We start from the raw sequence: 23,565 nt of genomic DNA on the forward strand, positions 1-23,565 counted from the left end.
TGTGTCATTATCAACAAAGGGTATATAAAGTATTGAGATAAACATTTGTTATTGACCAAATACTTATTTTCCACCATAATTTGCAAATAAATTCATAAAAAATCCTACAATGTGACTTTCTGGATTTGTTTTTCTCATTTTGTCTGTCAGAGTTGAAGTGTACCTATGATGAAAATTACAGGTGGGAGAACTTGCACAATTGGTGGCTGACTAAATACTTTTTTCCCCCACTGTATATGAAATACAAATGGTATAGAGAGAAATAGTCCTATAACATCTACAACCTAAAACTTCTTACCTAGGAATATTGAAGAAAGGAACCACCAGCTTTCATATGTTCTCATCTTCTGAGCAAGGAACTTAAACGTTAGCTTTTTTACATGGCACATATTGCACTTTTACTTTCTTCTCCAACACTTTGTTTTTGCATTATTTAAACCAACTAAATAGATTTTATTGATGTATTATATTAAGTTAAAATAAGTGTTCATTCAGTGTTGTTGTAACTGTCATTATTATGCCGATTTTAATATATATACATATATTAAATCGGCATCTGCAGTTTTTGGTCCTCCAATAATCGGTATCGGCGTTGAAAAATCATAATCGGTCAACTTCTACTTCCAACCCAACCAAAACCGAAGCAATGAACCACCAAAAATATCAAGAGAGAGAAGAATTCACACACACAGTTGTCAAAGCTACAAAAGAGCAAATAAGATCAGAAAATAACTAGGTGAGAGAGTGGTGTGGAGCCTTTCTCAAAAGAACTCTGCCGAACTGGCTTTGTTTCGGCGACGGGCTTAGTTGTGCTGACAAGACTGACACCACCACTGCTTACAGCTGCCACTGAGAAACCAGGGGAGACTGAAGTACGAACACTAATTGATAATTGCCTAGCAGAGGTGGAGAGCATGCCGTCCTGTACTAATTGCTGATTGCCTAGGAGAGGAGAAGCCACAACCCTCCAATACAGCCACTGATTACAAAAACAACAACAGTCCCAAATTGCCCTGCCAGTTAATCCTGGTTGAGGTGTCAACAATCATCTGCATGTTATGAGCAGTCAGCAGTTCACACACCAAGTAGGCTACTGGGAAGACAGGCAGCACTTAAAGTAGATGGCCCTGGCTAGCAAAAAGACAGTACTAGACAACAGATAAAGGCAAAAATGATACGTATCACTCCTGGAGAGATCACGAATCCTCTAGCTATAGAATGAAGCACAACTTTAGCTCTATACAGCATATGGAGCTAACAGCCTCTGATCAAAACACTGAAAACCACCATGAATAGCACTCTGCTACATATAGACACAGAGAGAACATGTATAAACCAGTGGAGGCTGCTGAGGAGAGAACAACTCATAATAATGGAACGGAGCGAATGGAATGGCATCAAACACATGGAAACCAATGCCCGCTCTCCCCAATTAAGGTGCCACCAACCTCCTGTGGTATAAACACAACACATCAAAAATATCTAGCATTATATTTAGCATTTGACTTGACCTACAATGTGCCAAATTCAAAAGGATGTCAAAATGACAAGTACGCCATATGAGACTGACCCTTCGGCCTATTTTTCCATTCGAGTGCCAGACATTCAACGCAACAGGGGAAACGGTTACCAGCATCTCTGCTGTGCTTTGGTGTGTAAAGCTATCTGCTAGCCTAAGGGTAACTAGCTATCCCAGAGGGCCTTGATGGCCAAAGGCAATGACTGGTTTAATGTTTTCTAAAGGTTTTGCGATGTTACCATAGCATCAATGCTTTGCTGCAGTCAAAAGATAAAATCACCCCTTAGTGTGGAATGTTAGATATTTTTATTTAACATTATAAAAAAATGTCAAAAAATAAAAGACAATCTGGTGTTTCTATGTCAAACAGTGTTGTTATATTTCAATCTTCTGTGATGTATATAAAGTGTAATATTGGGAAGCAAACTCAAAATGTTATACATTTCAACTCTATATCTGACATTGTAAATACAGGTGACTTCTTTTTAAGCCCATAACCATGTGAATGGTGTATACTTTTTTTTCAATTTAGATTTGTTGAAGACTACCAAGAAACACTCTGTGTGACCCTGATTTAGCCCACTACAGTAAAAGGGTAACATACATTTCCAACAAAAAGATGAACATTTTATGCTTTTTCAGGTAAATGCAGCCTGAATGGAACACCTCAACCAGAACCTTAAAGCATTACTTGACTGGACTCTGTCCAAATGTATTCAACAAAACCAACCTATTCATTCTTTGGCATTGAATACATTTTGTGTGTCATTTTGACAGATGGCCCTTAACTTACAGTAAGTGATGCACAAATCTTGAAGCACTTAGAAATTGGGCGCTCAATCAAAGCTTTGGCTGATATCTTGAACGGTTCAGGTTGTATTTCATGTGGTGGTGTAACACTGTAACTACTCAGAGCCTGAAACACAATACACTTTGTTTGGCTAAGGTCACACAGTGTACAGTGCGGGAGCTGACTAGGACTGTGTCCCAAATGGCACCCTATTCTGTTGAGAATGTATAATGTTCTAATACATCACACTAATATCAGTCTGAGAGATTAAGCATCTCAGAATTAAAGACTTCAAGATATAAAACAGCTTTAACTTAAATAGAATATATCAGTTCATATATCATACTCATAGAAGTACTTATTCTAAAGGAACTTTATAGTTAAGTTTTTAGATTGATTGCAATTAACCAAATAGGCTGATAGAACCTTGACAGAGCTAAGACAGTTATGATAGAACCTTGACAGAGCTAAGACAGTTATGATAGAACCTTGACAGAGCTAAGACAGTTATGATAGAACCTTGACAGAGCTAAGACAGTTATGTACCCTAAATGGAATAATGACACAACAGAATGTATATTAACACGGGTACAAACACACACAGACTCTCTCTCTCCTCTAAAGTTATTCATAATCTTAAAGTGAGCGCAGTGTTAATTCAATTCAGACTTGCTTTAGGAAAACCTCATCAGTTTGGTGTAAAGTGGCGATGCGTTAGAAGAAGGACGACAGCTGCTGAATCAGGAAGCCACCTTGCTTGTTAACACCTACTATTACACGTGTGTGTGTGTGTGTGTGTGTGTGTGTGTGTGTGGTGTTTTGTTGCGTACGCACAAAATATGACCCCCAAAAAATAGCATTTATAAAAACGGAAGTTGAAGTGAGTTGGTTCTTATCCTCCCACAAACTTTAGGCCATGTGTAATCACAGTTTCTAGTGGTTGAATTATTGCATTGCAAGAAGGTTAAAGTGGCCTAGTAGCCTTGTGCAGGAATATATGATGACACTCGTATTCATAACAAAGAAACATTTAGTTAAATATAATAACAATAATTGACCATTAGTGAGAACAGCATTAAATCGTTACATTTTATTTTAGCATTCAAAAATGATTAGAAATAGGCATATATTTCCTATTATTTTTTTTAATTTTCATGATCATTGAAGAATACATTCATTTTCTGACTGTGATGGTTTCATACTGGTAAAATAGCCTATAGGCCTACAACAAGTTTGTATTGGCTACCATTAATCCCATCAGTCATTTAACTGGACCCACTTCACAGTAGTAAATACATAAGCTGCAAAGTTTAGGCCACGTTCGTAGGCCACGTCTGAATACTGTACTGTCAAATTTCTCGAGTAGAGAACATTTAATTTCTAAACATAATACATATGACATAATACAGTTGGATAAAGAAGCATTGGGACAGTGACAAATGTTGTTTTTTTGGTTCTGTGCTCCAACGCTTTCGATTTCAAATGATACAATGACTAGGAGGTTGAAGTGCAGACTGTCAGCTTTTTATTTGAAGGTATTTTCATCCACATCGGGTGAATCGTCTAGAAATTACAGCACTTTGTAAATAGTCCCCCCATTTTACGGGACAAATTCACTTATATGTGTATTATTAAAGTAGTAAAAAGTGTATTATTTAATCCCCAAAAGGTTTAGTATTTAGTCCCAATTCCATAGCACGCAATGATTACATCAAGGTTATGACTCTACAAACTTGTTGGATGCATTTGCTGTTTGTTTTGGTTGCGTTTTAAATGATTTTGTGCCCAATAGAAATTAATGGTAAATAATGTATTGTGTCAATTTTATTGTAAATGAGAGTAGGATATGTTTCTAAACACTTCTACATTAATGTGGATGCTACCATTACGGACAGTCCTGAATGAATTGTGAATAATAATGAGTTAGAAAAGTTACAAATGCACAAATAATCAGACCCCCAAGACACACTAACTTCTCACCATTACAATAACAAGGGAGATGATATTTGTGCGTCTAACTTTCTCACTCATCATTATACACAATTTTTAGTAATCATGGTAGCATCCACATTAGTGTAGAAGTGTTCAGAAACATGTTCTTTTTTACAATAAAAGTGACTCCAAAATATCACAATACATTATTTACCATTCATTTCTATTGGGCACAACATAAACCAACAGCAAATGCATCCAAAAAGTTTGTAGTCACACGTTTGATTTAATCATTGCATGCTAGGAAAATAGGACCAAATACTAAACTTTTGACTATTTTAATACACATACAGTATAAGTAAATATTTTCTAATACTTTTGGTCCACTAAAATGGAGGGACTATGTACTATGGAGGGACTATGTAAAAAGTGCAGAAATTTCTAAACAATTCGCCAGATACGGATGCAAATACCCTCAAATAAAAGTGGACGGTCTGCACTTTAACCTTATAGTCATTGTATCGTTTCAAATCCAAAGTGATGGAGCCATAACAACTAAAAATGTGACATTTTCCCAATACTTTTGGAGCTCACTGTACAGTACAGTGCATTTGGAAAGTATTCAAAGCCCTTGACTGGCACCTTCCCTACAGTTAAGCATGGTGGCGGCAGCATCATCATGCTGTGTTGATGTTTTTCAGCGGCAGGGACTGGGAGACTAGTCCGCATCGAGAGAAAGATGAACGGAGCAAAGTACAAAGAGATCCTTGATGAAAACTTGCTCCAGAGTGCTCAGGGCCTCAGATTGGGGTGAAGGTTCACCTTCCAACAGGACAACGACCCTAAGCACACAGCCAAGACAACGCAGGAGTGATTTCGGGACAAATCCCTGAAAGTCCTTGAGTGGCCCAGCCAGAGCCCGGACTTCAACCCGATTGAACATCCCTAACCCTAACCTTAAAATAGCTATGCAGCGACGCTCCCTATCCAACCTGAAAGAGCTTGAGAGGATCTGCAGAGAAGAATGGGAGAAACTCTCCAAATACAGGTGTGCCAAGCTTGTAGCGTCATACCCAAGAAGACTCAAGGCTGTAATCGCTGACAAAGGTGCTTCAACAAAGTATTGAGTAAAGAGTCTGAATACTATGTAAATATGAATATGAAATAAATTTTTATTTTTAATACAATTGCAAACATTTCTAAAAACCTGTTTTTGCTTTGTCATTATGGGGTATTGTGTGTAGATTGATGATGGGGGAAAACAATTTAATCACTTTTACAATAAGGCTGTAACATAACAAAAATGTGGAAAAAGTCAAGGGGTCTGAATACTTTCCGAATGCACTGCATCTTTGTGCTTAGTGTACAGTATATCTTTGCACATACAGTTGTATACAGTATATTTGTGCTTTATATGGGCGTGTTGTATCTTGGAATAAGGTTTGCTACCAAACTGAAATTGTATTACTTTAGAAGAGAGTTCTCTATGACTGGACTACATCCCAAATGGCATCCTATTAGCATTCTATTGCCTATATGGTGTACTACTTTTGACCAGACCTCTATGGGTCCTGGTCAAAAGGAGTGCAATGTAAAGCAATAGGGTGCCATTTGGGATGCTGTCAAGATAGAAGACTGGAGAGGGAAGAAGCTAGCTGGCGGTGCTGGTTGTTAGAATGTGTCAGTCTGTCAGAGTGCGGTCAAAGTTTCATCATCACATTGTGACAGGGCTTGAGAGGATCTGCAGAGAAGAATGGGAGAAACTCCCCAAATACAGGTGTGCCAAGCTTGCAGCGTCCTAACCAAGAACTCTCGAGGCTCTAATCTCCGCCAAAGGTGCTTCAACAAAGTACTGCATAAAGGGTCGGAATACTTATGTATATGTGATATTTAGTTTTTTATTTTGTTTACATTTGCAAAAATGTCTAAAATCCTATTTTTATTTTGTCATAATGGGGTATTGTGTGTAGATTGATGAGGGGGAAAAACTATTTAATCCATTTTAAAGGCTGTGACGTAACAAAATGTGGAAAATGTCAAAGGGTCCGAAAACTTTCCGAATGCACTGTACATCATAATATAAAAATAATAACCATTGCAGAATAAATTCCTCACCTTTTATGGCCATGATGAGTTCATATTCCCAAAGTAGCCATAAAACAAATGACCATGCGCATCTCTCATTTAATTGGGCCTATTAAATAGGCTATTATAATTTCTAGTGTTGCTCTATGCATCCAAAAGGCAGCTCAGCTTATAATATACAGTAGCATTTAATAGGTGAAGTGTGTAGGCAATGTTTCAGAATTCGCGGGCAGTGCAGCATATTTAGGTTAGAGGAAAAAGTAAAAGCAAAACATTATTGAATTCAAATGATCTGTTTCCAGGTCCACAACCATTTGGAAATGTTTTTGTCTTTCAGAGAAATGGACACACAGCAAATGTCACTGCAAAAGAAAACATTCTGTCAAGACCTCCAAAGACATTTAATCAAGATCGCCACTGCTTTTTCCTTTAGATGCTGTCTTGTCCTGATTACAATACTTTGTTAGGTATACGGCAAATAAGAGTGTTGTTGTCACCATAAAAGGTGAATCATTTTTCTGTGTTTTTCCGGCAAAATTATAATACTGTATGGCGAGCGCCAAAGTGATCAATCTCAATATTTTTGTGTGTGTGCAGTCTTTTCAGAAACGCAGCGTTTATAAATCTAAATGTGTCAGAAAAACAAGTCAGTGCCCGACTGTGTCTTTGTAGGGTCGATCTGAGAGTTATGCCACAAAATAGGACTGACATCAAGAAATAACCAACATATTAAATATAGGTGAGAAATACTAATAACCACAGCTACTATTCACAGCTACCGCATAAGTAGGAAAAATATACTATGAAGAAGAGCTTTCTTTACATAAAAACAAACAGATACAGTATTATAGGATACAACTTTGAATTGAGATAATTATATGTGTTCATTTATACAGTTTGAAGACTAGGAGGAGACAGTGATGGCAACCCAGGGATTGTGCCCCATATGGAATTGTTTTCCCTAAGACAACAGACCAGTCCAGGCAGCTGCCACCAACCTAAAATAGCAGGCTGGGGAGGGTTGACACACAGTGGTGGTGCTAGCTGGGCACTAGGGGTTTATTTGCAGTGTGGTGGGAGGAAGGCCAGGAGCAGTTAGAGAGCTGAAAGTCACATGCACGTCTGCATGTGTACACACATAAACACACTCACGCAGGGACGGACAAACAGAAGCACGCACATATACACACACACACTTTCCAATCCCACTAGCATCACAGGCCACAGGTGGCACATCGCCTTATCTCCAACGCCAAAGGGCACTGAAGCTGGTGACTATGTGTGACACCAATGATGGCTCCACTCTCCACTACATATGCCAGCAGCACTACTACCCTGTAGAGCCAAGAGTCAGGAGAGGAGAGGGCAGGAGAGAAGAGGGGAGGGCAGGAGAGGAGGGAGAGAGGGGAGGAGGGGGAGGGGAGGGCAGAGGGGAGAGGGGAGGGCAGGAGAGGGGAGGGCAGGAGAGGGGAGAGGGGGAGGGCAGGAGGGGAGGGGAGGGGGCAGGGGGAGCAGGAGAGGGGAGGGCAGGAGAGGAGAGGGCAGGAGAGAAGAGGGGAGGGCAGGAGAGGAGAGGAGGGCAAGAGAGGAGAGGCCAGGAGAGGAGATGGGAGGCCAGGAGAGGAGATGGGAGGCCAGAGGAGGGGAGGCAGGGAGAGGGAGAGGGAGAGGGGAGGCCAGGAGAGGGGAGGGCAGGAGGGAGAAGAGGGGGGGAGGGAGGGGGGCAGGGAGGGAGGGGAGGAGAGAGGGGAGAGAGAGGGAGGAGGGAGGGGAGGGCAGGAGGAGAGGGCAGGAGAGGAGAGGGCAGGGAGGGGGAGGGCAGGAGAGGAGAGGGCAGGAGAGAAGAGGGGAGGGAGGGCAGGAGAGAGGGGAGAGGAGAGGGGAGGGGGGAGGGGGGCAGAGGAGAGAGGAGAGGAGGGCAAGAGAGGAGAGGCCAGGAGAGAAGAGGGGATGGGAGGCCAGGAGAGGAGGGAGGGGAGGCCAGGAGAGGGCAGGAGAGGGGAGGCCAGGAGAGGAGAGGGGAGGCCAGGAGAGGAGAGGGGAGGGCAGAAGATGGGGAGAGGGGAGGGCAGAAGAGGAGAGGGGAGGGCAGGGGAGGGCAGGGGAGGAGGAGGGGAGGGTAGGAGAGGAGAGGGGAGGGCAGGAGAGGGAGGGGAGGGGGGAGAGAGGGGAGGGCAGGGAGGGCAGAGGGGAGGAGGGCAGGGCAGGAGAGGAGAGGGCAGAGGGCAGGAGAGGGGAGGGCAGGGAGAGGGCAGGAGAGAGGGAGGAGAGGGGAGGGCAGGAGAGGAGAGGGCAGGGGAGGGCAGGGCAGGAGAGAAGAGAGGGCAGGAGAGGGGAGGTCAGGAGAGAGAGAAGGGGAGGGCAGGAGAGGAGAGGGCAGAGAGAAGAGAGGGAGGGCAGGAGGAAGAGGGGAGGGCAGGAGAGAAGGGGAGGGCAGGAGAGGAGAGGGGAGGGCAGGAGAGGAGGAGTGGGGAGGGCAGGGCAGGAGAGGAGAGGGGAGGGCAGGGCAGGGCAGGAGAGGAGAGGGGAGGGCAGGAGAGGAGAGGGGACGACAGGAGAGAAGAGGGGAGGGCAGGAGAGGAGAGGGAGGGCAGGAGAGGAGGGGAGGGCAGGAGAGGAGAGGGGAGGGCAGGAGAGGAGAGGGGAGGGCAGGAGAGAAGAGGGGAGGGCAGGGCAGGAGAGAAGAGGGGAGGGCAGGGCAGGAGAGAAGAGGGGAGGGCAGGGCAGGAGAGGAGAGGGGAGGGCAGGAGAGGAGAGTGGAGGGCAGGAGAGAAGAGGGGAGGGCAGGGCAGGAGAGAAGAGGGGAGTGGAGAGCAGGATAAGAGCAAGATGGTAAACTCAGCATTGCCTGACTCATCAAGGAGAGGAGAGTGTTGTTATGGTGACTTTGTACTTTGTAGATGAATGGAACATAGATGGTTTGATGATAACAGCCCATTTCACCCCCCCTCTCGCAATTCAATTCAAGGTGCTTTATTGGCATGGGAAGAATATGTTAACATTGCCAAAGCAAGTTAAGAAGATAATATACAAAGTGAAATAAACAATAACAAATGAACAGTTAACATTATACTCACAGAAGTTACAAAATAATAATCTCTGAGGATGAGAAGCGTTAGTCCTTCTGATGAAAACGCTCTTCTGGTCAGCCAGTGTGTGCGTGTGTCTGGGAGACAGTGTGTATCTGTGAGGAGCTGCCTGCTACACTGTGGGCTCCCGAGTTGCTCAGCGGTCTAAGGCACTGCATCTCAGTGCAAGAGGCGACACTACTGGTTTGAATCCAGGCTGAATCACATCCGGCCGTGATTGGGAGTCCCATAGGGTGGCGCACAATTGACCCAGCATTGTCAGGGTTTGGCCGGAGTAGGCCACCATTCTAAATAAGAATTGGTTCTTAACTGACTTGCCTAGTTAAATAAAGGTTAAATACATTTTTTTAAATAAAACATCAAACAACAAACTCCTTTGTTGTTCGTATCATCGACACAGCTTCAATTCACTGACCCCCCATTTAGTCTGGTCTAGGAATATAATCAACGTCATCATGTGTCTCATCCTCAACTATAAGCTACATTCCACATACTTTATAAGTATTGCTTACAAAAACAATGCTCAAAGGTTAATAAAGAAAGGGTTAAACAATACAACACACTGTAAAAATATACTGTATATTGATGCAACTACAATTGTAAGGCAACCAGCTGCAATAGGATTGTGAGTTTGCTCAACATTTGGGCATAAAGCTGAACCAACATACATTCTCAAGTTGAATAGTATGTTCACTCAACTTTGAACTTTAATGAAAGTGAACATTCACTTCAACTTGAGAAATTATTCTACCATATTTGCATAACCTGCAATAGAGCATGCTGGGAAATATAATAATGATGGGCGTGCTTTAGAGCAAACATACATTTGTAATTTTACTCAGGAAGTTGGTTCAAATTCAGATCATTTTGAGCAGAGTTTGAGTAAACAAACTTTTACACATTAGCTCAAATTCTTGTCCTTTTGAAGTCCACTCAAATCACATAATAAACGTTGATTAAGCCATTGGTTAAGTTGGCTTTTTTACAGTGTAGGTTTCCATGACCTTAACCATCACTCATATGGCCTGTATAAATGTGTTTCTCACATCCATGACATGACTGGGATTGGGTTTAAGGTCGAGCTCATAGCGCCAGTGGTAGTTCTAGTTCTACGCTTCCAATAATAGAACACCTTTCCCAGTGGCCAGCCAAGCCTCATTCTCTCTCCTATTTCTGCCTTTTTTTCTCTCTCTCCTCCCAATCTCCCGCTCTCCTTCCCTCTCTCCTCCTTTCTCTCTTTCTTCCTCTCTCTAAATGTCACTCAGCAGGGGACTGTCACATTAGACAAACCATGCTTTACTGAGAAACCAAATCGGCCAGAAATGTAAAATCCTCCACTCAAAGACAAACACATTTCAACTGTCTTTCAACTACGCCTAATAAATGACATCGACATTGTGAATAATACTAAATTGGAAATAAAAACATGTCACTTACTACAAGTGGCCTGCAGAGTTTTCTGGCAGGACTGCAAACAGACAGAAATACAAGCCACCTGTTCCGCCCAGAGAACAGCAGCTTAATGACACCTCTAATGAATGGTCTTGACTCATACACAACAGTATGGTTGATTACAGAGAATCGGAAAAGGAGAAGGGAATCTTCTAAGGTTTTCATGGGTTTGCACGTTTCGTTACAATATTGTTTTGAACATTTGTTTTAGGATTGATGCCCAACTGAACGGCAGGGCTACCGACGTTAAGGCTAATCTGAAGATGGTGCTGGCTAAAGCTAAAACTGGCGAGTGTAGAGAGTATAGAGATATTGTTATCCACGTTGGCACCAACAACGTTAGGATGAGACAGTCAGAGGTCACCAAGCGCAACATAGCTTCAGCGTGTAAATCAGCTAGAAAGATGTGTCGGCATCGAGTAATTGTCTCTGGCCCCCTCCCAGTTAGGGGGAGTGATGAGCTCTACAGCAGAGTCTCACAACTCAATCGCTGGTTGAAAACTGTTTTCTGCCCCTCCCAAAAGATAGAATTTGTAGATAATTGGCCCTCTTTCTGGGACTCACCCACAAACAGCAACAAGCCTGGCCTGCTGAGGAGTGATGGACTCCATCCTAGCTAGAGGGGTGCTCTCATCTTATCTACCAACATAGACAGGGCTCTAACTCCTCTAGCTCCACAATGAAATAGGGTGCAGGCCTATTAGTGGAGTCTGCCACTAGCACAGTCAGTGTAGTCAGCTCAGCTATCCCCATTGAGACCGTGTCTGTGCCTCGACCTAGGTTGGGCAAAACTAAGCATGGCGGTGTTCGCTTTAGCAACCTACTAGGATAAAGACCTCCTCCATTCCTGCCATTATTGAAAGAGATCGTGATACCTCACATCTCAAAATAGGGATACTTAATGTTAGATCCCTCACTTCAAAGGCAGTTATAGTCAATAACAGGGCGGCAGGGTAGCCTAGTGGTTAGAGTGTTGCAAGAAGGTTGCAAGTTCAAACCCCCGAGCTGACAAGGTACAAATCTGTCGTTCTGCCCCTGAACGGGCAGTTAAGCCACTGTTCCTTGGCCGTCATTGAAAATAAGAATTTGTTCTTAACTGACTTGCCTAGTTAAATAAAGCTTATACAAAAAAATGTAATTTTAAAAAATGAACTAATCACTGATCATAATCTTGATGTGATTGGCCGGACTGAAACATGGCTTAAGGCTGATGAATTTACTGTGTTAAATGAGGCCTCACCTCCTGGTTACACTAGTGACCATATCCCGCAAAGGCGGAGGTGTTGCTAACATTTACGATAGCAAATTTCAATTTTGTTATATCTGGAGTACTTCTCCGGTCTTATCAGGTGTCATGTGTGAATTTAAGTAGGACCTGAGCCCTAGGACCATGCATGAGGACTCCCTGGCATGATGACTCCTTGCTGTCCCCAGTGCACCTGGCCGTACTGCTGCTCCAGTTTCAACTGTTCTGCCTGCGGCTATGGAACCCTGACCTGTTCACCGGACGTGCTACCTATCCCAGACCTGCTGTTTTCAACTCTCTAGAGACAGCAGGAGCGGTAGAGATACTCTTAATGATCGGCTATGAAAAGCCAACTGACATTTACTCTTGAGGTGCTGACTTGCTGCACCCTCGACAACTACTGTGATTATTATTATTTGACCATGCTGGTCATTTATGAACATTTGAACATCTTGGCTATTTTCTGTTATAATCTCCACCCGGCACAGCCAGAAGAGAACTGGCCACCCCTCATAGCCTGGTTCCTCTCTAGGTTTCTTCCTAGGTTTTGGCCTTTCTAGGGACTTTTTCCTAGCCACCGTGCTTCTACACCTGCATTGCTTGCTGGTTGGGGTTTTAGGCTGGGTTTCTGTATAGCACTTTGAGATATCAGCTGATGTAAGAAGGGCTATATAAATAAATTTGATTTGAGAGAGAATAATTCTCAGAGAGAGAAATGTTTACCTTCCAATAGTTATTGTTTATTTCACTTTTGATTATTATCCATTTCACTTGCTTTGGCAATGTAAACATATGTTTCCATGCTAATTAAGCCCCTTATATTGAAATTAAAATTGAATTGAGAGAAAATAATTATCAGATAGCGAGAGAGAAGAATTCTCAGAGAGAGAGAGAGAGAGAGAGAGAGAGAGAGAGAGAGAAGAATTCTCAGAGAGAGAGAAAGAGAGAGAGAACTCTGCATTGCATCTTCTGTTTTATATGGGTGCACAGGGAGGGCATACTGTTGATCATAAACAGATAAGCTTTTAAGAGATAGAGACGAGCTTAGGAAGGATATTGTAATCAAATGAACCTTGTTTGATCTTTTACTATCTGTAAAGACGGGCCCCAGGCTTCCCTGCTGCAAAATAACAGATATAATAAGACTGGCATTCTGAGGGGACACCTATTTCTTCAGTCAGTCAGTCAGTCATGCTCCTGCTGTCAAAACATTAACAGACATTTTAGTTTCTGTCTGAGGCGCAGACAGAAATGTTACATTAATATCCGATTCTATTCTCTCATGCACTCAAGACCCGAAATACACCCTCAGATGGCCCAGAAATAGGCTTTAATTTGCCCCCTAAACAGGCTGACACAGAATACACACATCTGCCATGCTTAGGCAAGCTGTTGTTGCCATGGTGACAGTCCGGGTCTAGTCACTAAACAGTGGCGGTTGGCCCCACTGTGCTATTATTATTAAGCTGCATTGGAACCCTCGTAGAGATCACACTAGTCCTTATATGATCACACACACACAAACATACATTGACATACACGCATTGACACACACACAATGACACTTATTTTCTCTAAATCATCACAGCTGCCAAAACCAACCAGAGAGGGACATTATTCACATAGTGATATGTTGATCAGATGACTTCGCTTCCTGCTCTGTCTTTGGCTACATCCCAATTGGCACTCTATTCCCTATACTACTTTTGACCAGGGTCTATAGGGCTCTGGTCAAAAGTTGTGCGCTCTGTAGGGAATAGGGTGCCATTTCAGAATCAGTTTTTATCATAGAGGAGAGAGCTAGGAAGCTATCTGGCTAAATCCTCATTTAGGAGCCATTATCCTCTTTTATTTCCAGCCACCACACAGATTAGAGGACAGGACAAACAGTACCAGCATGACCTGAGACATAGGTTTGTTAAAATAGAGCCCCTAACGCAATGGTAATTCTTAGCGCTGGTGGTAGCGTTATAGGTTCAGGGGGGGTGTCAGAAATATTTTTGCAATTTTCACAACCGGAATTATGGGCGCAGAAGCTGCCGGTGGCTCAAAAGGGCTAAGTTTTGATGAATAAACAAGTTGTGGGTGTGTCGAGGCTAGACACCTTACTGGCCAATCAGAACATGCTTCATAGCTAAATATGTGGTTGCTTCAAGTTGTGTATTTATTGTGTTGTTCTCAACTCCAATTGGAATGTTAGTCCGTTATGGCCTAGTTCGTTAAATAGCCTACCACATATTTGCTAAATGTTTTCAATATGTATGCTGTTTACATTGTTCTAATTGCATTGCTTCAATATGGAAATACATTGTTAAACATAGGCTATACTATTCACACGGATATAGGGGTTAGGCCTACTGTAAATTGCAGTCTGGACATGGACATGCCAAACATGTCAATAGATTACATTGACTAGGCCATTGATAAGGCCTACAATTATGATCAAACCAAATAAAAACGAAACAACAAATTGTTTTAAATAGGCTGTGTCTAAATACAGTTCCAGGCACCATAATTACACCCCGTGGTCATATAATACAGACAAGGCAACGGGCTATGGAGGGTTTTACACACACACACACACACACTTTTCACAGGAGCTGGATAAAGATCCAATATAAAGAGAAGGGGGGGATGTCCATTCACCGTAATACTGCTCGCAAATGTTTTACAAACATCATGGAACAATATTACACATCATATTTGCATTTCTCCAGAAATAGCAGGTGAAATTGCATTCAAGCCATGTACGGTCTCACCATAAGCCCATGGACAGTAAATCTTGGTAATAAGTTTGTTTTTCATTTAATTTGATTTTAAAAACTATCAATCTGTTTTTTTACGCCAACAACAATATTTCTAAATAGGATCGGGTCAGAAGCATGATATCATAAAATCGCATCTCGTTCCACGAGCGTAAGGCAATGTGTGCACACGTAGGCCTAAGTGCTCTTCGGCAGGAGACATGGATGTTACTCCTATCGATTGAATATAGTTTATTAAATAGTATACAATAACACTACAATAGGCCTAGTTATAACAAACATGTAGCCAATCACATTTGGAAATATTTGTCTACACACATTGGATTCGCATTTCGAAAATGTACTGTATGTTCGAGCCATGGACAAGAGGACATGGCACAAACAGTCTAATAAGATTAGACTACCATCGCTGTTGATATCTCACTGGGCAGAAACTGGTTGAATCAACGTTGTTTCATGTCAATTCAACAACAAATAAATCTAAAAGCTAATTGGATTTGCAAAAAGTAATCAACATAAAGCCATTTCGTCTTTTCCACCCGACTTTTAACCTAAATCCAATGACATGGTCATTTTTTGTTATTGATTTCATGTGGAATTCATGTTAGTTGACCACTCAACCAGATTTGATTTCATGTGGAATTCATGTTAGTTGACCACTCAACCAGATGTAAATCAAAACTAGACTTTGCCCAGTGGGATTGCCTGTTAGTGACTTCGCCACATGAAAGGTAAACAAACAGGCAAATAGCCTAGGTCACAAGCGGATTTAGCACCAAAGACAGTGATCGGAATTCCCCCAATTTGACAGTTAGGTCCAACAAATTTAAGTGACAAATGCAATTTTTTTTACAAAATGGTCAAGGAACAATAAGCTGTCTATTGTAAACAGACTTCCTACAGTCACTGACACCTTTTCACAAACTTTTCACAGAAGCTGCATGGACAAAAATCTTGTCCAATATAAAGAAAAAACAAGAATGCCTGTTCATTGTTTTGCTGCTTGTGATATTTTTTTATAAAACATTGGTTAAAGGCTACTGACTAGGCTACTGTGCACCTCTGCTGGCAAAATGGATGCCATAACCAATTGTGTTACAGCTTTTGGCGGGTCTTAAATATCACCATTAGCACTGGTTGAAATTGGCACATTGTCGCAAGTTTTTAAGGACACACATCAAACATGTCCACCCCTCCGACCTCAGTGCAAGCGAGCTGATATAAGACAGGTAAATGACCAACCCTGGCACCAGGTTCTGAAAATAGCAGAGCACTGGCTTTTACAAGTCAAAATTGCCAAAGAGTGTGCGTTTGACACTAGCTCCAGTTTAACGCCAGCCGAAAATAGACCCCAGGCTCTGTCTCGGTTTCCAACAGTAAGGGTAGCTGGTGACTTTGTTCTGCTTCACTAAGCCTAGGTGAAACTGCACCATTCTGACAGTGAATAAAATGACAGTTCCTTCCTGGTCCATGCTGCTAAAATCATGATTGACAGCCTCCCTCCATCAATGTAGACAGTTCAGTGGGCCAGGCCAGCTGGAGGTTGGACTACAATTGGGACTGGGGAGCAGGGTGGGGATGGAGGGGATGAAGAGGGGTGGCAGAGGAGATAATGCCCTTTAAACACTGCATCCAGCCTACAGCAGCCCTTGGCACACCACTCCAACGTACACACGCATTTCATTAGACCTACTTCCCCAGTCCTCCCCCATCATCACCCGTCCCTAAACTAGATTAGCTAAGCACTGATAGCAAAATCATCAACGATGGCATCAACCATTTTAAGGAGAAGATGTACTGCCAACAGCGACCGCTCTGATGCCAAGCTGATTTTGCACCTTGCAGAGGATGACTGAGGACAGAAGACTGTCCTTAATTATAGGCCGCCTGGGCTGGCAGGATACACAGGATGGGTCCCAAATGGCACCACTCCTTATATAGTGCACTATGGGTTTCCGTATGGGCCCTGGTCAAACATAGGGCACTATAAAGGGAATAGAGTGCCATTCGGGGCATGGGATGGGGTTAAAGTGAAATGAGGAGCCTCTCTCTAATCTGATGCTGGTTAAGTCTCTTCTCTTAATCTCACTATACAATATAATAAGGATAACGTAGGATGGAGCGGAGAGGAGGGGGGGCATGTGACACACACACTTTGATGAGCACTTCCACCGGTTCGGCTGATGATATCTGGGTTCTTCAAATACTATTTAAAATAATTTAAAATACTTTATCTGTACTTGAGTGAGCTAGTCTGGTATAACAGGCCAATAGAGTAGATCCATAACTGCAACCCCCTCCTACCTGGCACTCGAGGCAGACCAGAGCAATCGCTCCAAGTATTTGAAATATTTCAAATATTGTTTGATCCCAGGTCCACTGGCTCACCAAAATGTAAACGGATCAACTGTACTCTCTTGCTCTCGCTCTCCCTCTCAGGATAAGGGTATTACGGGATGGGATGGGGGGGTATGGCCTTAATACTGTCCTATCTCAGATCCACTTCTCCACTTTGTCAGACGTCACCCTGGCTTTGTTGTGACTGATGGACGGCGTAGCTCTTTGTGTGTGAGACCATGTTAGGTTATGGTCTGTAAAAGCATCAGACTGAGGGAGACACTGTAAAATTGGTGGTTCTTGATGAAGGCTCTTGATAAAAATATAATATTAATTATTTAGCCTAAATGTTGGTCAAGTAAATCACAACAAGCAGACATGCATGTGCAACTTCCATTGTCATTTGTATCGACATAAATACGGCAAGTATTTCATTTGCAGCCCTGAGAGTGAGCTTATGTGGCTTGCCAAATGTATTCAATAATTAACTTCTCATAATGACTAATGCAGGAAATGAACAGGCCCACAGAACAAATGGCATATTCAAGCCATTTGTATAAGAATATTTATAAAAATGGAATGCTGGTTTTCAACACTTCCGGGATACCACTTTTTCTGTGTCCTCTATATATAGGAGTCCTCTATATTCCTTATCAACTTTTCCTGACAGGTGACATTCATGTGTACCACGCCTTGTGAAAAAATAAAGCAACCCAGAACAACAATATGAGACACTAACTCACCCGGACGCTGTCCTAATATGGACACCATACAGGTAAGTATAAAACATGAACCCTCCAGGATTCTGCCCTTATATGGATACTGTAGTACCAGGACTTGGTCCTAATAGGGACACCATAGAGATGACTACGCAACATGGACTCCCCAGGACTCGGTCCTAATAAGGACACCATACAGATGACTATGCAACATGGACTCCCCAGGACTCGGTCCTAATAAGGACACCATACAGATGACTATGCAACATGGACTCACCAGGACTCTGCCAGTCAGTGTCTGGGCTGATATCATGACCCCAGCCCAGTCTTTGACGGAGGTCATCCAGCCCACCTCACTGAGTGCAGCCACCGTCTCCTTGGTGTGCTTGATCCCATCCCCATGGGAGGTAGGGTTGTGGACCCGCTGAGCATTCTAGAAGAGAGAGAGAGAGCAAGATGTATTAAAAGAAAGAGATGGAGACGGGGGTGAGAAAGGAATAGAGACAGAGACAATCAGCATTACTAATCAGGGTATAAGATCTTCAGAGCAAATGTATCGAATGTACTATCACGCTCCACCGGTCTCAAGCCCTGAAGAACAATACATGGTCGAGGCCAAAGCAGCCTGTTTTGCTTTCAATACGTCAACACACACGTTAGCAGGAGACAGGAGAGTGAGGCAAACACTGAGCCTAACACGGGCCTGGGAGGCTGTGTGCATGTGTGTGAGTGCGTGTCTCTCTCTGTGTGCGCCTGTGTCTGTATGTGTGTCTCTGGGAGAACGTGTGTATGTGTGAGGAGTGTCTCCATGGTAGCCAAGCAGCCAAAGAGCACCTCTGCTGCTGCAGCCCAGCCAACTCACTGAGTTTCTGCCTCACTGAGTTTCTGCCTCAGTGAGTGGGCTGGGCTGTCTGCTGCCTCAGTGAGTTTCTGCCTCAGTGAGTGGGCTGGGCTGTCTGCTGCCTCAGTGAGTTTCTGCCTCAGTGAGTGGGCTGGGCTGTCTGCTGCCTCAGTGAGTGGGCTGGACTGTCTGCTGCCTCAGTGAGTGGGCTGGACTGTCTGCTGCCTCAGTGAGTGGGCTGTCTGCTGCCTCAGTGAGTTTCTGCCTCAGTGAGTGGGCTGGGCTGTCTGCTGCCCTCAGTGAGTTCTGCTGCCTCAGTGAGTGGGCTGGGCTGTCTGCTGCCTCAGTGAGTTTCTGCCTCAGTGAGTGGGCTGGGCTGTCTGCTGCCTCAGTGAGTGGGCTGGGCTGTCTGCTGCCTCAGTGAGTGGGCTGGGCTGTCTGCTGCCTCAGTGAGTGGGCTGGGCTGTCTGCTGCCTCAGTGAGTGGGCTGGGCTGTCTGCTGCCTCAGTGAGTGGGCTGGGCTGTCTGCTGCCTCAGTGAGTGGGCTGGGCTGTCTGCTGCCTCAGTGAGTGGGCTGGGCTGTCTGCTGCCTCAGTGAGTTCTCTGCCTCAGTGAGTGGGTGCTGGCTGCCTCAGTGAGTGGGCTGGGCTGTCTGCTGCCTCAGTGAGTGGGCTGGGCTGTCTGCTGCCTCAGTGAGTGGGCTGGGCTGTCTGCTGCCTCAGTGAGTGGGCTGGGCTGTCTGCTGCCTCAGTGAGTGGGCTGGGCTGTCTGCTGCCTCAGTGAGTGGGCTGGGCTGGCTGTCTGCTGCCTCAGTGAGTGGGCTGGGCTGTCTGCTGCCTCAGTGAGTGGGCTGGGCTGTCTGCTGCCTCAGTGAGTGGGCTGGGCTGTCTGCTGCCTCAGTGAGTGGGCTGGGCTGTCTGCTGCCTCAGTGAGTGGGCTGGGCTGTCTGCTGCCTCAGTGAGTGAGTGGGCTGGGCTGTCTGCTGCCTCAGTGAGTGGGCTGGGCTGTCTGCTGCCTCAGTGAGTGGGCTGGGCTGTCTGCTGCCTCAGTGAGTGGGCTGGGCTGTCTGCTGCCTCAGTGAGTGGGCTGGCTGTCTGCTGCCTCAGTGAGTGGGCTGCCTCAGTGAGTGGGCTGGGCTGTCTGCTGCCTCAGTGAGTGGGCTGGGCTGTCTGCTGCCTCAGTCAGTGAGTGGGCTGGGCTGTCTGCTGCCTCAGTGAGTGGGCTGGGCTGTCTGCTGCCTCAGTGAGTGGGCTGGGCTGTCTGCTGCCTCAGTGAGTGGGCTGGGCTGTCTGCCTCAGTGAGTGGGCTGGGCTGTCTGCTGCCTCAGTGAGTTTCTGTGGGCTGGGCTGTCTGCTGCCTCAGTGAGTGGGCTGGGCTGTCTGCTGCCTCAGTGAGTGGGCTGGGCTGCTGCCTCAGTGAGTGGGCTGGGCTGTCTGCCTCAGTGAGTGGGCTGGGCTGTCTGCTGCCTCAGTGAGTGGGCTGGGCTGTCTGCTGCCTCAGTGAGTGGGCTGGGCTGTCTGCTGCCTCAGTGAGTGGGCTGGGCTGTCTGCTGCCTCAGTGAGTGGGCTGGGCTGTCTGCTGCCTCAGTGAGTTTCTGCCTCAGTGAGTGGGCTGGGCTGTCTGCTGCCTCAGTGAGTTTCTGCCTCAGTGAGTGGGCTGGACTGTCTGCTGCCTCAGTGAGTGGGCTGGACTGTCTGCTGCCTCAGTGAGTGGGCTGGGCTGTCTGCTGCCTCAGTGAGTTTCTGCCTCAGTGAGTGGGCTGGGCTGTCTGCTGCCTCAGTGAGTGGGCTGGGCTGTCTGCTGCCCTGGGCTGGGCTGTCTGCTGCCTCAGTGAGTGGGCTGGGCTGTCTGCTGCCTCAGTGAGTGGGCTGGGCTGTCTGCTGCCTCAGTGAGTGGGCTGGGCTGTCTGCTGCCTCAGTGAGTGGGTGGGCTGTCTGCTGTCAGTGAGTGGGCTGGGCTGTCTGCCTCAGTGAGTGGGCTGGGCTGTCTGCTGCCTCAGTGAGTGGGCTGGGCTGTCTGCTGCCTCAGTGAGTGGGCTGGGCTGTCTCAGTGAGTGGGCTGGGCTGTCTCAGTGAGTGGGCTGGGCTGTCTGCTGCCTCAGTGAGTGGGCTGGGACTGTCTGCTGCCTCAGTGACTGGGCTGGCTGTCTGCTGCCTCAGTGAGTGAGTGGGGTGGACTGTCTGCTGCCTCAAGTGAGTTTCTGCTTCAGTGAGTGGGCTGGGTCTGCTGCCTCAGTGACTGTGGGCTGCTGCCTCAGTGAGTGGGCTGGCTGTCTGCTGCCTCAGTGAGTGGGGCTGGGCTGTCTGCTGCCTCAGTGACTGGGGTGGCTGTCTGCTGTCTGCTGCCTCAGTGAGTGGGCTGGCTGTCTGCTGCCTCAGTGAGTGGGAGTGGGCTGTCTGCTGCCTCAGTGAGTGGGCTGGGCTGTCTGCTGCCTCAGTGAGTGGGCTGGGCTGTCTGCTGCCTCAGTGAGTGGGCTGGGCTGTCTGCTGCCTCAGTGAGTGGGCTGGGCTGTCTGCTGCCTCAGTGAGTGGGCTGCCTCAGTGAGTTTCTGCCTCAGTGAGTGGGCTGGGCTGTCTGCTGCCTCAGTGAGTTTCTGCCTCAGTGAGTGGGCTGGGCTGTCTGCTGCCTCAGTGAGTGGGCTGGGCTGTCTGCTGCCTCAGTGAGTTTCTGCCTCAGTGAGTGGGCTGGCTGTCTGCTGCCTCAGTGAGTGGGCTGGGCTGGGCTCAGTGAGTGGGCTGCTGCCTCAGTGAGTTTCTGCCTCAGTGAGTGGGCTGGGCTGTCTGCTGCCTCAGTGAGTGGGTCTGGGCTGTCTGCTGCCTCAGTGAGTGGGCTGGCTGTCTGCTGCCTCAGTGAGTTTCTGTCTGCCTCAGTGAGTGGGCTGGGCTGTCTGCTGCCTCAGTGAGTGGGCTGGGCTGTCTGCTGCCTCAGTGAGTGGGCTGGGCTGGGCTGTCTGCTGCCTCAGTGAGTGGGCTGGGCTGTCTGCTGCCTCAGTGAGTGGGCTGGGTGTCTGCTGCCTCAGTGAGTGGGCTGGGCTGTCTGCTGCCTCAGTGAGTTTCTGCCTCAGTGAGTGGGCTGGGCTGTCTGCTGCCTCAGTGAGTGGGCTGGGCTTCTGCCTCAGTGAGTGGGCTGGGCTGTCTGTTGCCTCAGTGAGTGGGCTGGGCTGTCTGCTGCCTCAGTGAGTGGGCTGGGCTGTCTGCTGCCTCAGTGAGTGGGCTGGGCTGTCTGCTGCCTCAGTGGGCTGGCCTCTGTCTGCTGCCTCAGTGAGTGGGCTGGCTGTCTGCTGCCTCAGTGAGTGGGCTGGGCTGTCTGCTGCCTCAGTGAGTGGGCTGGGCTGTCTGCTGCCTCAGTGAGTGGGCTGGCTGTCTGCTGCCTCAGTGAGTTTCTGCCTCAGTGAGTGGGCTGGGCTGTCTGCTGCCTCAGTGAGCTTCTGCTGCCTCAGTGAGTGGGCTGGACTGTCTGCTGCCTCAGTGAGTGGGCTGGACTGTCTGCTGCCTCAGTGAGTGGGCTGGGCTGTCTGCTGCCTCAGTGAGTGGGCTGGGCTGTCTGCTGCCTCAGTGAGTGGGCTGGGCTGTCTGCTGCCTCAGTGAGTGGGCTGGGCTGTCTGCTGCCTCAGTGAGTGGGCTGGGCTGTCTGCTGCCTCAGTGAGTTTCTGCCTCAGTGAGTGGGCTGGACTGTCTGCTGCCTCAGTGAGTGGGCTGGGCTGGGCTGTCTGCTGCCTCAGTGAGTTTCTGCCTCAGTGAGTGGGCTGGGCTGTCTGCTGCCTCAGTGAGTGGCTGGGCTGTCTGCTGCCTCAGTGAGTGGGCTGGGCTGTCTGCTGCCTCAGTGAGTGGGCTGGGCTGTCTGCTGCCTCAGTGAGTGGGCTGGGCTGTCTGCTGCCTCAGTGAGTGGGCTGGGCTGTCTGCTGCCTCAGTGAGTGGGCTGGGCTGTCTGCTGCCTCAGTGAGTGGGCTGGGCTGTCTGCCTCAGTGAGTGGGCTGGGCTGTCTGCTGCCTCAGTGAGTGGGCTGGGCTGTCTGCTGCCTCAGTGAGTGGGCTGGGCTGTCTGCTGCCTCAGTGAGTGGGCTGGGCTGTCTGCTGCCTCAGTGAGTGGGCTGGGCTGTCTGCTGCCTCAGTGAGTGGGCTGCCTCAGTGAGTGGGCTGGGCTGTCTGCTGCCTCAGTGAGTGGGCTGGGCTGTCTGCTGCCTCAGTGACTGGGTGGACTGTCTGCTGCCTCAGTGACTGGGGCTGGGCTGTCTGCTGCCTCAGTGACTGGGGTGGCTGTCTGCTGCCTCAGAGTGGGGGGCTGTCTGCTGCCTCAATGAGTTTCTGCTTCAGTGAGTGGGCTGGACTGTCTGCTGCCTCAGTGAGTGGGGCTGGGCTGTCTGCTGCCTCAGTGACAGTGGGGTGGGCTGTCTGCTGCCTCAGTGAGTGGGGTGGGCTGTCTGCTGCCTCAGTGAGTGGGCTGGGCTGTCTGCTGCCTCAATGAGTTTCTGCCTCAGTGAGTGGGCTGGCTGTCTGCTGCCTCAGTGAGTGGGCTGGGCTGTCTGCTGCCTCAGTGAGTGGGCTGGGCTGTCAGTGCTGGGCTGTCTGCCTCAGTGAGTGGGCTGGGCTGTCTGCTGCCTCAGTGAGTGGGCTTTCTGCCTCAGTGAGTGGGCTGGGCTGTCTGAGTGGGCTGGGCTGCCTCAGTGAGTTTCTGCCTCAGTGAGTGGGCTGGGCTGGGCTGGGCTGTCTGCTGCCTCAGTGAGTGGGCTGGGGGCTGCTGCCTCAGTGATGCCTCAGTGAGTGGGCTGGGCTGTCTGCTGCCTCAGTGAGT

At 47.1% G+C, this 23,565-nt stretch overlaps 1 protein-coding gene across 5 annotated transcripts in view; it reads right to left on the reverse strand.

Moving 5' to 3' along the window:
• LOC112258082 (calcium-activated potassium channel subunit alpha-1) overlaps positions 1 to 23,565 on the reverse strand; it is a 222,235-nt gene that overhangs the window by 163,956 nt on the left and 34,714 nt on the right. For all 5 annotated transcript variants that reach the window (XM_042326592.1, XM_042326589.1, XM_042326586.1 and 2 more), the window contains exon 2: positions 18,212 to 18,367. In XM_042326592.1, the coding sequence (XP_042182526.1) occupies positions 18,212 to 18,367 (156 nt within the window). The remainder of the gene's footprint in view (positions 1 to 18,211; positions 18,368 to 23,565) is intronic.

This window comes from Oncorhynchus tshawytscha, linkage group LG01, assembly GCF_018296145.1.
Source record: "Oncorhynchus tshawytscha isolate Ot180627B linkage group LG01, Otsh_v2.0, whole genome shotgun sequence".
Lineage (NCBI taxonomy): Eukaryota > Metazoa > Chordata > Actinopteri > Salmoniformes > Salmonidae > Oncorhynchus > Oncorhynchus tshawytscha.